At 38.1% G+C, this 14,439-nt stretch overlaps 1 protein-coding gene across 2 annotated transcripts in view; it reads right to left on the bottom strand.

The window, feature by feature from the left end:
• The window catches only part of LY75 (lymphocyte antigen 75), a 101,909-nt gene that overhangs the window by 69,581 nt on the left and 17,889 nt on the right, over positions 1 to 14,439 (bottom strand). For both annotated transcript variants that reach the window (XM_032755595.2, XM_058441718.1), the window contains exons 5-13: positions 14,097 to 14,207; positions 12,827 to 12,967; positions 9,991 to 10,182; positions 8,972 to 9,129; positions 7,156 to 7,266; positions 6,528 to 6,616; positions 6,219 to 6,388; positions 3,377 to 3,576; positions 1,504 to 1,646 (exon numbers count right to left, since the gene is read on the bottom strand). In XM_032755595.2, coding sequence (XP_032611486.1) covers positions 1,504 to 1,646; positions 3,377 to 3,576; positions 6,219 to 6,388; positions 6,528 to 6,616; positions 7,156 to 7,266; positions 8,972 to 9,129; positions 9,991 to 10,182; positions 12,827 to 12,967; positions 14,097 to 14,207 — 1,315 coding nt within the window. The remainder of the gene's footprint in view (positions 1 to 1,503; positions 1,647 to 3,376; positions 3,577 to 6,218; positions 6,389 to 6,527; positions 6,617 to 7,155; positions 7,267 to 8,971; positions 9,130 to 9,990; positions 10,183 to 12,826; positions 12,968 to 14,096; positions 14,208 to 14,439) is intronic.

Raw genomic sequence — 14,439 nt, 5'->3', positions numbered from 1 at the left:
ATATAAACATTTACACATTATAATATTGTTTTTATCTTAATGTGCAGGAGATGAATTTCAAACCAAGATTAACAATAGTGATGATATAGGGATCCTTATCTTTTTCTGACTTTCAGGGAAATGCACTTAACAATGCTTCATCATTAAGTGTGATATGGCTATTAATTTGAGCTATTCTTCTATTCCAATAAGAATTTACATATTAGTTATATTTACTGTATATAAGTGTATATTTATGTATTAAACCAGGAATGAATAGTGGATTTTACCCGATGCATTTGTACCTATTAAGATGATCACATGACTTGTGATTATTAATTCAATTGCTATTTGAGTAAATATAAGACGAGCACATAACATAAGCAAGTGAAGTGGGGTCAAGAAGTAATAAATTAGAGACCACGGCAAATTGGAGAGTCAGGCCGCATTTCAGGAGGCTACCAGCTACTCAGCACTAACTTATTTGTTGCACAGTGAAAATGTTGCTAGTTGCTTTAATTTTTAAAATTAAAAAATTTAAAAAATTTTTAAATTTTTAAAGGATTTTTATTAGAATTTCACAGTTTTGTAGTATTTTGTGGCCCCTTCCTCCCAGGAAAAGAACATTATAGTCTTAGAGCTGGATAAGTACTAATTGGCAAGCTTTGTTTTAAGTCTCTTTCAAAAGTGCAGAATTGGACTTTATTATTATTGAACAAATTTGCAGACTCGCACTTAATCAAAACTGATAATGGGCTGGGTGTGGTGGCTAATGCCTATAATCCCAGTACTTTGGGAGGCTGAGGTGGGCAGATCACCTAAGGTCAGAAGTTCAAGACCAGCCTGGCCAACATGGTGAAACCCCTTCCTCTCTGTGTATATATGTATATATGCACGTGTATGTGAGTGTGTATAGATATAAATACACACACATGCACCTTGTTTTTGTTTTTTGTTTGGTTGTGTTTAATTACTTTAGATCAAACTCCTTCCCTGGCAAAAAGGACATTGCAATTTCATATCCAAATCCCATTTTCTAGCTAATTTGTATGACTCATTTCTCCTTGACCATATCTGTATATTCTGGTCTCAGTTCCTTTGCTTATGTTCTGTTTTTTTTCTGGCTTCTTCTCCTTCTCCTATCTTGCCTTTTGAAATAATACCTACCTTCCAAGAATCAGCCTTCTTTATGATATTTTTTCCTGATTATACTCCCAGAAACACGCCCTCCCTCCTCTGAATTCCCAAGGCCCTTCCTTGCCTATGTTCTAGATTTTCTGCCATACGTTGCTGTTGGACTTTATTAAACAAATGGTAGGGAATACATCTCATTCATTTTTAGATTCCTCATAGTGTCTGCACATTAAGAGTGCTTGATGTTGCATGACTGCTAAGCACCAAATGACCTTTTAGATAATAAAACATGTCTTTTTTCCAACAGTGAGAGAGGGTAAGAACATGTCAATTTTGAATATCTAGAGGACATCAAATTCAGCATAGAAATTCTCATTCTAAAAGTATTACCTGAACGGGTCCGTTAAAAAGTGAAGAAATTCCTTTATTTCATCCACATGGCTGAAGCTAGAAAGGTGTGCTCCAAGAGCTTGGCAGAATCGTTCAGCTTCTTCCCAGTTCCTCTTTCTTACAATTCTTTCTGCATGGAATACCTTAGCAAAATATAATATTAATTTGTTTTCTGGTATTATCATAAAGTATTTCGTAGTGCTAAAGTCAATTACTGTCACATGTGTGAGCCCCTGAAATGAATTCTTAAAGGTGTAGTGAAGGCATAGGTAAATGCACTTATACTGAGACACAGACAGGTCCTGCTGAAAGTGTCAATTCAACTAAAGGCCAGCACAGATGCCAGTCCTTGTGGTCAGATGGATGGCCTTCCTCAGCCAGGCTGGGGAACTATTCCAACAAGATCCACGTTCTCCTGTATTCCTAGGACCTTGAAAGATAAAATGAACCAGGAGGCAAGGCTGTAAAGGATACATACAAATGCTTTGGGAGTAGCCTTTGGCAAAGAAATGTGCTAACAATAGAAATTTTGAATATAAGACACTGTGACCCACACAAAAATAGCACTATTTTTGGACAAGGAACAACCAAAGAGCAGTCTGCACTTTGTTTCACACTTTGTGTGTGAATATTGACAGAAAGTCACACACTTAGTGTGTGAATATTGACAGAAAGTGGCAAAAGTAAACCTGGAACTTGGGCTGTTTCAAAAGAAGAAGAAAGGAGAAAAAGAAGAAGAAAGAAGAAAGAAGAAGAAGAGGAGGAGGCGGAGGAAGAGGAGGAAGAGATGATGGCACAATGACAGGATGAATTATATTTGTCCCAATTCTTCAGTTCCTTGTAATATAATTAGATGGTCTTGCCACAGCCCCCTGGTGGGTGGAGTATACTTCTTTGTACCTTGGCATGGGGCTTGGCCATATGACTTACTGTGTTGATTGGGATATTAGTGGAGGTAAAGTGAGCAGAGGCCTGAAATGTGCTATTATGTGGTTGGCTTGCCTTCTTGGGCTCCAGTGATATACCATGAGAACAACAAACCCATGTGAGCTGTTGCCCTTTCAGCCTGAGCCCTAGAAGGAAGGGCTGGAGCCCAGCACAGCTGACCTGAAGTTGGGAGCAGAGGTCACCATTCAAGCCCAAATTAGATCAGTCAAACTCTAGCTGGCCTGGAGATCTGTGAGAATGTGAGGCTAAATGTTTGTTGTCATAGCCACCGAATTTTGAGGTGGCATCTAGTGGTTTGCTTATGGAACTAGCTGACTGATGCAGACCCAAATATATATAAATAAATAAATATATATATATACACACACACATATCGTGTGTATATATATACACATATAGTGTGTATATATATACATATAGTGTATATATATACATATAGTGTATATATATAGTGTATATATATTTTTTGTATATATATAAATATATATATTTGTGTATACATATATATTTTTTGTATATATATGCACAAATATATATATTTGTAAAAGTGTAAATATATATATACACTTTTTTCACATTATAAGAAGTGCTGTAGCTATTAATTTGACAGCAAGAATTAGAGGAATATGAGGATCATAGGCATGGTGGCAGTATGGCATATAGTACACCAACTTACTGGGAAAAAAAGACCTTGGGAAGGAGCCAGTTCTGGCTTTGGGCCTGCCCTTTCGGGTAGGACACGTGCAGGGTGTGGGGCTGAGGCACCTCATGCCAGAGGTTCAGTGATGCCCTGCCAAGGACTCTGCTCCAGAGCACTTTAGTTAGGTTACATAGGACTATGGAGAAGAGCATAATTTGTACAAGGACATGAACTAGGATAGTGGAAAATAACTTCATTGAAGGATAGAATGAGATGTCACTTTACCTTATAACAAGAAAGACTTGCGGGGAAACTCTGCCAGCCTTCAGGACAGGGGTCATCAGGCTTAGGGGCTGCTTCTTCAGGCTCAAGGGGTCCACTCATTTTCTTGCAAATTGAAAGTGCTTTGAAGCTTCTGCAGTCCTTCACCTCCCACTTTCCAATAGACTTTCCAGTAGACATAGCCACGCAGCCGCCCGGGGAAGCTGGGATTGAAGTAGAAAGCTCAATTAAAAATTAAAATGTTAAAGTTCAAACATTTTCTAGCGTTCCTACTCTTTACTTCAGCCAAGTTGGGGAGAGAGAATAAAAAAAAAATGGAACAAAGAGAGGAAAGAAATATGTTGTTCAGAATAATAATGATAGGTGTTTATTATTTGTAAAGTATTTTTGAAAAAGATTAATCCTCACAACAAACCTATGGGGGGATTCTATTGTCATAATTTGAGGTACAGTGAGAATTAAGTGACTTGTTCAAGGTCATAGAATTAGTAAGTAGTTGCCCCAGGATTTGTGCCCAGGTGGTCTGTTTCTAGAGCTGTACCCTAAATACTATTGCTGCTTAGGATAGTGGTTCAAATTAGCTTAAAAACTTTGAGCAGTTTTTGAGCAACTTAGTTAACCTCAAAACACAACTCTCCCAGATTCTCATCCAAAGGAAAAGCTGGTACAATAAAGGTAGAAGGAGGTATGTGGTAACATACATTTGTTTACTGTTTATTTTATGACAGTCATAATTTTCTGTATTCATAACAGTATTAAAAGGTAGTTTGAATTACCAGTTCCATTTTGTAAATGAAGACTAAGTAACTTGCCCACAGTCAGAGTTAGTGAATGGTAGAGTTGGGGTTGAAACCAGATTTGTCTGACAAAAGGTCATGTTCCATTTTCCATTATACCACACTGCCTGAAGCAGGTAGAAGACAAGAAGAGTTACATATATTGAAAAGTAATAGGACAACTTCTATCCCACCAAACAGAGAAGCCACATAGTCTCATATACACAAACAGCAAGAGGAACAAGAAACTGGGAAAAATAATTGCCTTGCTACCCTGAATGGGTGTGCTATTTTTCCCTGTTCTGCCCTCCTAACCGTAGTGTGCCCATGATAGACCAAATTGGCTGAGGATGGGAGCAATAATGGTAAAGAGAGCTTCACATAGGCTTTCTGGCCATAGAATGGAGGAAGTAGTCGTGGTAGCCACTTCCGAAGCACCTCTCCAACCACCAATACTTAGTTATCAAGAACGTCACCTTTACACTAAGATGTCTGAGTGTCTATAAAACAAATCTGGCCAGGCACGGTGGCTCATGCCTGTAATCCCAGCACTTTGGGAGGCTGAGGTGGGTAGATCACCTGAGGTAAGGAGTTTGAGACCAGCCTGGCCAACATGGTGAAACTCTGTCTCTACTAAAATACAAAAAAAAAAAATTAGCTGGGCATGGTGGCAGGTGCCTGTAATCCCAGCTACTTGGGAGGCTGAGGCAGGAGGATTGTTTGTACACGGGAGGCAGAGGTTACAGTGAGCCGAGATCACGCCATTGCACTCCAGCCTGGGCAAGAATAGCAAAACTCCATCTCGAAAAAAAAAAAAAAAAAAAAAAAAAAAAAAAAAAAAAAAAGAGATCTATGTGCTTTATCCATTAGAGTGTTCCTAATCTAAGATGAGATTTAACCAGGATGACTTTGTTACTAGCAACATCACTCATGTTGATGGTGATGACTATGTGTCCTAACTTTTGTGGGCATTTTCTATTTCAAATATCATGTTCAATTGTAAGCTCATATTTTCCAATCTCTGTGTTATAAAAAATAGTCTTTGTGATCACATTAGACCAACACAATAAAATATAAATAATTCACAGGGTGAAAAGTAGAATGCTTTATACTGCTGTCTTATTCAAAGCCACTGGCTTAAAAATCAGGAACTCTGGATTTTATTAATTCAATAACCAGATGATCTTTGTCAAGTAAATCACCTTTTAAAGTCTCTGTTTTCTTAACTCTAAAAGTATTTCTGAGGTCCTTTCCAGCTTAAGTGTTCTGATTCTATGGCAAATTATGGTCAACGCTTTAGGCTGGTTGGAGAAAGAAGAACTAACTTTCAAAATAAATAAGAGGCCAGGCACAGTGGCTCACACCTGCAATCCCAGCACTTTGGGAGGCTGAGGCGGGTGGATTACTTGGGGTCAGGAGATCGAGACCAGCCTGGCCAACATGTTAAAATCCCATCTCTACAGAAATACAAAAATTAGCTGGGCATGTTGGCATGCACCTGTAATCCCAGCTACTTGGGAGGCTGAGGCAGAAGAATCACTTGAACCTGGGAGGCAGAGGTTGCAGTGAGCCGAGATCACACCACTGCACTCTAGCCTGGGCAACAGAGCGAGACTCCATCTCAAAACAAAAACAAAAACAAAATAAATAATACAAGATAGGCTCCATAATTCTTACCCATTGAGAATAATGGAAGAAAACACATTCAGTTTTGAAAAAAGGTTAAGAAGCAGAGAGATGAAAATGTAAAGAGCCTCACATGGGAGCTTCTAGATTCTATTTGAGATTTACATAGAAATGATTTAAAAAACCCACACTGGTGCTTCTAGCTCTGAGCCATTAGATGGTGGTTTGGGAGAACTAAGTTTTTGAACTTCTTTCATTGGATTATCCCCAAGGACATAATAGGGAAGACATAGCCACTGCTTCTATTTATGGTTCCATAGATAAACTCCAATCCTGAAGATCATCATGTCCCTCACATTTCAAAAGTAAGTGAGGAACATCTTTGGGAGTGCTGCCTTTCACTAGTCACAGTATACTACTACTTTAAGGATTAAGACACTCACCTGGCTCAAGAAAATTCCAGTTGGAAAAGGTTACAGCCCGCCTTCTTCCACCAACAGTTGCCCAACTATACTCTCCACGAGAATCTACATCTCTCAGGCCAGTCCAGAAGTATTTTCTTAGAGATTTATCATACTTTTTCATCAAATCATTTAGGTATTCTTGCTCAAATCTACAAAAGGAGAATCCAATTGGCAAGTGTTTCACAATGATTGACTCTATTTGAAAATGCACCTTTTACTTAGGAAGGCTGTTTAGCAAAAGAACTCAGAGTTGAAAGTTTATGAGTACAAGTTTACTGACGGTCACACCTGCTAGTGATAGTCAGATTGCAGTTTGTTCCAAAAGGGACCTCATCCTCGTAAATCTTGTAACAGGTTTCTCCATGTCTCTTCCAGCCCTAAATCAGAGGAAAAATATTGTCAAACTGTTTTCCAGACTTGATGGTGTCCCGTCTGGCAAGCATGTTTCTGCTACATTGATAACATCTTAGAACTTGTGGAAATTGAGGACATGGCTATTGAATTCATACATGTGATGAGGGCAGGATGCCATTTCACAGATAACCTCCACAAGACTGTGGGCCTGTGTCAGACAAAAGGTATGGGTTAATTCTCTTTATCCTTGGTGGCTGGCTCATCGTAAGAGTATAATATTCACTGGATGAATTTTTTTGAATATTGATAATATTAGTGGGGGAAGTAAAGACATCAGCCTTGAGGGTAGTAATTCTACAAATATTTATAGAAATTTTCAAATTTCTGCTTCTGTAAGAAGGCCAATATGCTATGACTCACAGCTGGCTTGTTCTAACTTAAATGAACAGAAGCTAGTAGTTTCCTCTATTTTATAAGTCTGAATTATTTAAGTCTCAGCTACCATTTCTAACCAAGAAGTTGTAATACTGCTTGAGAAAATTTACATAGGGATTTTACCTACCTCATCTGGAGGACACATCTTATCAGAACTTGCGTCATTCAGTTTTTCTCCCTTTCTCTTGCATACATATTTTAGTTTCTCCTCACATGATTGGACTTTCCACTGACCTAGCTTTGAAAGGAGACAAAAACATTTGCTTGGAAAGGAAATTATTTACCGCATATTCAGAACTGAACTCACAAAAACTATGAGAGACAGAGAGAGAGAGAAATGAATATAAATGAATTATCAAATGTGAGAACACACTCCTAGGAAATGCTACTCAACAGTCCTGCAAAGTGATGGCTCACAGCCAGTTACCTCAGCATCACCTCCAGGTCACATTGTGGATAAATTTCATTTTCTTATAAGAGTAGCAATAAAACCATCAAAGGACACTTAGTATAAAGTTGAAGAGAGAAGAACTCAGCGCACAGCTCCAGCATTCTAGTCTTCTAGACTAGAATGGCACAGCCAAAGTTTGAAACTTTCAGGTACATCATCAACCTCCCTTTCTCAGTTTCCTCACGTGTAAAATGATGATGGTGGCTAAAATAGCTATTCTCCACAAATTCTAGGTCAAAAGTTTCTTTCAATTCTACTTCAATCTGGACTTCAAAATTCTCTCTTTCAAATATGCTACTTAACATTAATTTGCTTAATTGACTAAGTCACTTTGCTTTGTTTGAATTAAATTTTAATAAGTCGATTGTGATAAGGGTCAGTTTTGAACATCGGAATGCTGTCTAGGTAGGCCATCAATTCACTCTTGCCCATGGGAACCCTTTTCCATTTCTGATGTTCTTCTAAAGACACGTTGGATATCCTTTTAAATGGAGCATCAAATGTGACACCTTTCTAAACTTCTTTTAAATACACATAATATTTATTGCTTCCACTTAAGTCTCTTTAGATGTCTGAGTGACACAGTCACTTTCATAACCAATTAGGGGTCCACAGGAAAGTGATACAAACAAAACATAGAGGTACATATATCTTTTCTGCTCAAGACACAGCCTGTTTTGGATTATTAAGTAAAAGATGTTCAAAAAATGTTTAAGCATTCTATAAGAGTAAGGTGGTTTCTGAAAAATGTTAGGCCTAGTTTTTAAATAAAATCATTTTTTCACTTCTCAAAGTAGTATTGATATAAAACAATCTGAACATGAATTTGGAAGATGGGATTTTTCAGGTTAAATTGTGGCTATCTGCCAAATATCACATTGATGGCAGAAAGGTGGGTACAGGCCCTGGTCCTGAGAGAAAGGAGGTTGCTAGAATCAGTCAGCACAAGAATGTGAGTTCTAAAGGGATTCTCTGTATCTGTTTGAGACCAGAAAAGATGCTCTCAGATAGGATGTAGGTTGCTTATTTAGTAATTGCTTTTCTTTACCTTTTTAAAGTAGCTACCAGAAAGACAATCCAGACTTTAGATTATTTTTTGCCAACCTTTGGCACCAGGGACTAGTTTTGTGGAAGACATTTTTTTCCACAGAGGGTGGGGAAGACGATAATTTTGGGATGAAACTGTTCCACAAGGAAGTGCAACTAGATCCCTTGCATGTGCAGTTCATAATAGGGTTCACCCTCCTATGAGAATCTAATGCTGCTGTCGATCTGACAGGAGGCGGAGTTCAGGCAGTAATGCTTGCTTACCCGCCGCACAGCAGTGCGGCCCAATTCTTAACTGGTAATGGTCTGTGGCCCTGTACCCTGATCCAGAGGGCTCTTACCTTTTCTTTTCCAGCTTATACACAAACTTCCCAACCAAAGAAGTCTTAATATTATCACTAGGTAGAACAGTAAGAATATAAAGAAACCATAGGAGGTTTCCTACCTCTCCTAAGTAGGAAACACAGTTGGGCGTCTTATTGTAGGGAACATTTGGCTCATTCTCATCCCAATATGTTAGAGTAACTTCAGTACCATCTGACCACTGAAATAAAGTTGGTATGTTTATGTTCTTAAGGCCTATCCACACTTCTTCTTTGATATCTAAAAGAAAAATGTTTTATTTGTTTGGTTTTGCTCAATTATATACTTTAATATGTACATTGTTATACGAATTTTTACACTCTGATACGGAGTTTTAAGAGCCTTTGTAGTATTCTTAATTCGGTTATTAATATGTTGATAAGACAGGCAGGTTGGGTAATGAAGGCTTTTCAAGTCACTTATGCAAGTAAAGTACACAGGTAGAACATCTGCAGGCTGGGTGTTCCTGATATCTGGTGTAGACAAACTTTGCTTTGTGGGATGAATGAAATTCTATAAATACAATCATACATATCCCAATTTGAATAGAAATACTGTCCACTGCTGCCTTCACAAGTGAAACAAGGAGCACCAGACTGGCACTGAGTAGGTACCTACTCTTAGCTATTATAGCGAATTCTAGGAAGATATCATAATACTGTCCGTCTAGTATATTTTCCTTTACCAGTCTTTAGCTTTCAAATAATTACAAAAGTGAAGTAATTATCCACTTAAGTTTTTTGAGCAACTTAAATAGAATTTAGCTCATGAGAAGAGGGAAATCATTCAATCAATGGCAGTACTGTCAAATTGGTTGCCACTAGGCACATGCGGCCACTCAAATTAATTAAAATGAAATAAAAGTAATAATTCAGTTCCTCAGTTGCCCTGGCTACATGCCAACTGCTCAGAAGCTGCATGTTGCTAGTGACCACCATACTAGACCATTTGTAGAACAGTTCCATCACCAGAGACAATCCTATCTGACAGGGCTGACCTGTGAGATCAAACTGTAAGCTTTTCATTCCCACCAAGAGTCTAAAACCAGGGATACTTTAAAATGGCTTAAGCCTCTCATATAGGGTATTTTTAAAAACTTACCCTCATTATGGAGTTTTGTGACAACCACCTCCACGTCTGCTAGAGAATGAATGCTGATTAGGTCACTACTGAAGGCTTTGCATTTCGCATGTGCCTTATCCCAGGAATTACTTTCATTTACCAGCAGATAGCAAAATCCATTATTTGGCAGCCAGCCTGCATCACAGCGGGTATCTGAGTATGTCCAGACATCTGGGAGAAAAGCAGCTATTTATATTCCAGTAAAGACACATCTATTTTGAATCAATAACATTGCAAATTCTTTTTTCTTGAATAATGAGGGTCCTGGAAAACTGGGGAACGTGATGTCAGCTGCTACAGTGACATGAATTCATGTGGTGCCTACCACATAAATGAGGTATATATGGCATCATAGGAATTCCTGCTGGGATTCAGAAAATGATGTGACTTTAACATGCTTCAATGTGCTATATGGCTGAGCACAGACTATTAAAGGGTTTGGACACAATCAAGGGAGAGATTGCCCTCAGTCCAAGTAGACAGTAGAAAGATGTGCCTTAAGTCAGCTTCTGACAAATCTTTTCCTGGGTATGGAATTTGTTAGGTTTCCCTCTAGTGTCTGTCCTTGAGAAGATTATAAGAGGGCAAGCCTCCTTTTCTTGTATGGCCAGCTTAGCAAGGGGATGTAGATTAATGCTCACTGTTGAACAAAGGACAGGCAGAGATTTAAGGGACAGAATAAGACATTTATACACTTCACATCAAAGAGATGAGAGGGCAAAGGTTACCCCTGGACTTCTTTCCTCCCCTCTGCTAGACAGATGGTCCTCATGGAATTAGTGATTCTGTTTTGACCATGATAAAGCTCACAATCGAAGGTCTAATCTTTCCAGATTAGAAAAAAAGAATGAAGTATGAAACCCTACAGAATACTTCTACCCCTGTTAACAAAACCAGAAAGTGAGTTGGTTACTGAGACTTCACTGATTTAGAAGCATTTGGAATATCTGTTGTAAGAAAACACAGCATCTTAAAAATGTGGACAGTTTGTTTTTTTACTGAAGGATAAAGTGATTCAGATTCAGCTAGCCTCTTACACTTGCAAGATAACTCAATTAACTTTAATATTCTGAAATAGCATGTATTATTGTTATATTTTATAATTATGATAAAGGAACAGAGGAAAAATGTCACCCGTAATGGAACTTAATGCAATCATTTTCATATTCTAGTCTTTGTCTCAATGAATACATATTTTTACAAGATTAAAATGATAAGTAGGCATATCATTTGGTTTTGTTCTTTGTATTTTCCTGCTGGCACAGTTATTTTAGTAAATGCATATTATTCAATCATGTGGAAACATCATGATTTATTTAATAATTGCTACTGCAAGATATTTACTTAATCTATCATCAATTGCTCTAGTTTATTTTCATTTGTGCTGGCTTTTCTATTATGCCTTTTGTTGTATGGACTAAATTTGGTTTGAATCAACTTGGAAGACAAATGTTCATTTCCCCTATTATCTTAAAATATCCCCTCACATTCTTTATTTTATATCTAGTTTTTCCTTAAAAATTGCTCTATGCTCCTTTTTAGATGACAAGACATTTGGATGCTTTATTCCCTTCACTCATAGTTCCTTAAAGCAGGACATTTAAAAATCATTCTTTCCCCTTGACATGGTTTGGCTGTGTCCTCACCCAAATATCACCTTAAATTCCCATGTGTTATGGGAGGGACCTGGTGAAAGGTAATTGAATCATGGGGGCAGGTCTCTTCTGTGCTGTTCTCGTGATAGTGAATAAGTCTCACGAGATCTGGCGATTTTATAAGGGGGAGTTTTCCTGCACAAGCTCTTTCTTTGCCTGCCACCATTCATGTAAGATGTGACTTGCTCCTCCTTGCCTTCCGCCATGATTGTGAGACCTCCCCAGTCACGTGAGACTGTAAGTCCATTAAACCTCTTTTTCTTCCCAGTCTTGGGTATGTCTTTATCAGTAGCATGAAAACAGATGAATACATCCCTCCAATTTTGAGCACTAGTTTCTCTCATTTGGCGAGGATGTAATTAAATACCAGGTATACATCAGGCCCTGTGCTTGACAGTCAATACACTCCTCTTCTCCATTCTTTCAAAAACTCCTCACACCCTTCCACTCCTCAAAAACTTCAGCTGTTCTTGTGTCTCTTTCATCCCCAAACTCCCTGGAAAAACTCCCTCATTGTACACATTTTGTCCCTCTGCACCTCTCCTTTTTTACTTGATTTTTCAATGCAAAGACTTGCCTGACAGAGAAGGATGGAAGAGGGCCGGGTGCTGTGGGGCACAGGGCAGAGAAGCCTGGGCTTACTCCTGTGTCCATAGGTTTTGCCTCATTACGGAGGCATGCACTGCAGTGGTTCTCAGACTTGAATATGCATCAGAACCACCTGGAGAGCTTCTTAAAATACAGATTGCTGGACCCCATCCTGTAGTTTCTGATGCAGCAAATCCGGGGTGGGTCCTGAGAGCTTGCATTTCTAACAGGAAGAGGTGATGCTGATGCTGTTGCTCTGGGGACCACCCCTGGAGAACCACTGCTCTGGAGAAAAAAGAGCCACACACGAACAGAAGTATATTTCCTGTCTCGAATATCTCTGCCTTCTTCTGGGTGCATACATATTTTTATTTAATATTCTTCATTACCTCAACTAAAGCTTTATTCATATATGGTTGATAATATCTAACCACAGGGTTAAAAATCAAGTACTTTTCTGTACTGTCAGTATCAGGAGAAGGAAAGGTAGAAATGGATGTTGGAAAAGATTTACTTGTTTTCACAAAACTATGATTTTAAGACCTATTTGTATGAGTATGTGAGAAAGATACCTGTTAACTCCACTGTATTATTTAATGGTTTCCTGCAGACATAGGGCAGTTGAGCTTCACAGGAAAAGCTCTGCCACAGACCAGACTCAGCATCCATTCTTGCACAGCTGGAGCCACCTATAGTAGGTGCACTGGGCCTGTCTTAAAAGGGAACATTTTTCAAAGCATTAGAATGAGAAAGTTAGGGCCAGGATGGTGTCAGAAAGAATAATTTGTAGTCCTAAATTTGCTTTTATGGGAACTCATATTATAGTTAAAACTTAACTAAATTGAAATGTATAAGCCTCAATGAATAATTATGTGCTTAAATATGTCTTTCTTCTAAAATATAGGATCTAAGGGGAAAACATTATGATATGTTGTAGTTAATTTTAAAAACAAAAACCAAACTTTTTCCTCAAATGACTTCCAGGTCATATTATATGGTTAGTAACTCTTAATCTGCTACTCCATAAAAGAAAAATATTAATTTATCATTGTCATGCCATTAAGGCCTTGAGTTAAAGATTAAATTATCTTTAAATATTCTATTTACTGAAATAATAAAAGTATTACTTCATTTGCCGATAAGGAAATTTAGCAAACTAAATTAACTAAAGTGACTAATTGGAATTTTATTGCTCTTAGCTCAGTTTTCCTATTATGTGTGCAGGCAGTTTTATACTGAAATTAGTGCTAACTTTAGGTTCTACATTTGTCATAAGCCTAAGATTTTATTTTATTTTTCAAAGTTGTCTAATCCTTCCTTTGGGAAGAAAGTCTTTTGGCTAAGTGGCATTTTGCTTGTTTTATTCCCTAAAAGACTTTCTTTGAGGTACTTATTTGTATTATAAAATACAACCATTATATTGTCAGTACTTGGGTGCTATAGTGGGGAGAGACCCCAAGAGTTTGAAAACGAGCGGGTAATTCCATATTAGGGTTAAGCTGCAGATGAAACACAGCATGGGTGAGTTATAGACACGCCAAGTCCTTTAGGGACATAGAATGGCTCCTGGGCCATGTGGTGGAGCTCATTTTGCTCTTACATAAAAATGTAGGGTTGTTCTAAAGGTCTAGAGGTTCAAATGCTCAGTTGTCCATGGTGTGGTTCAGCTTGGCAATAACAGTACCACAATTAAGAATGGTTTAGGAAGAAAAAATTCCTCTGAGAAGTAACCATAATAAGAGTTGCCAAGATGTGAAACTTTTCTAAGCTATTGGTGAGTGAGAAGCTTTTGCTTTTTTGAAGATTTGTTCTGTGCAGAGGGGGTAGGGAAGGAGCAGTTACCTGGATCCCAGTTGAGAAAGTTTAATGGTTTGTGGTCGGACCATTCCCAGCCTCTAGCAGAGTATAGCTGATTTAAACCAATCCAGAAAATCTTAGCAATGCCTTCTTTTTCTGTAAGAATTAAAACATTTTTAAAAAGTGACAAAGTTTCCTAAGTTATTATCTAAATTAGACTTATTCTACTAATAACAAACAAATCTGCAGACCTTGATTGTAAGGCAGCAATCCCTGTAGAAGGCTGTCTATGCATCAAAGGCAGGCAATGCTAATAGACAAAAATCTTCAGACTATTGAGAAACCCAAAGGCTGATAAGTTAATTCAGTTCTGCTCTCCTATTAGCTT

The sequence above is a fragment of the Hylobates moloch genome, unplaced genomic scaffold, assembly GCF_009828535.3.
Source record: "Hylobates moloch isolate HMO894 unplaced genomic scaffold, HMol_V3 SCAFFOLD_1, whole genome shotgun sequence".
In the NCBI taxonomy this organism is placed as follows: Eukaryota; Metazoa; Chordata; class Mammalia; order Primates; family Hylobatidae; genus Hylobates; species Hylobates moloch.
This window is presented reverse-complemented; position numbering and strand designations above follow the sequence as displayed.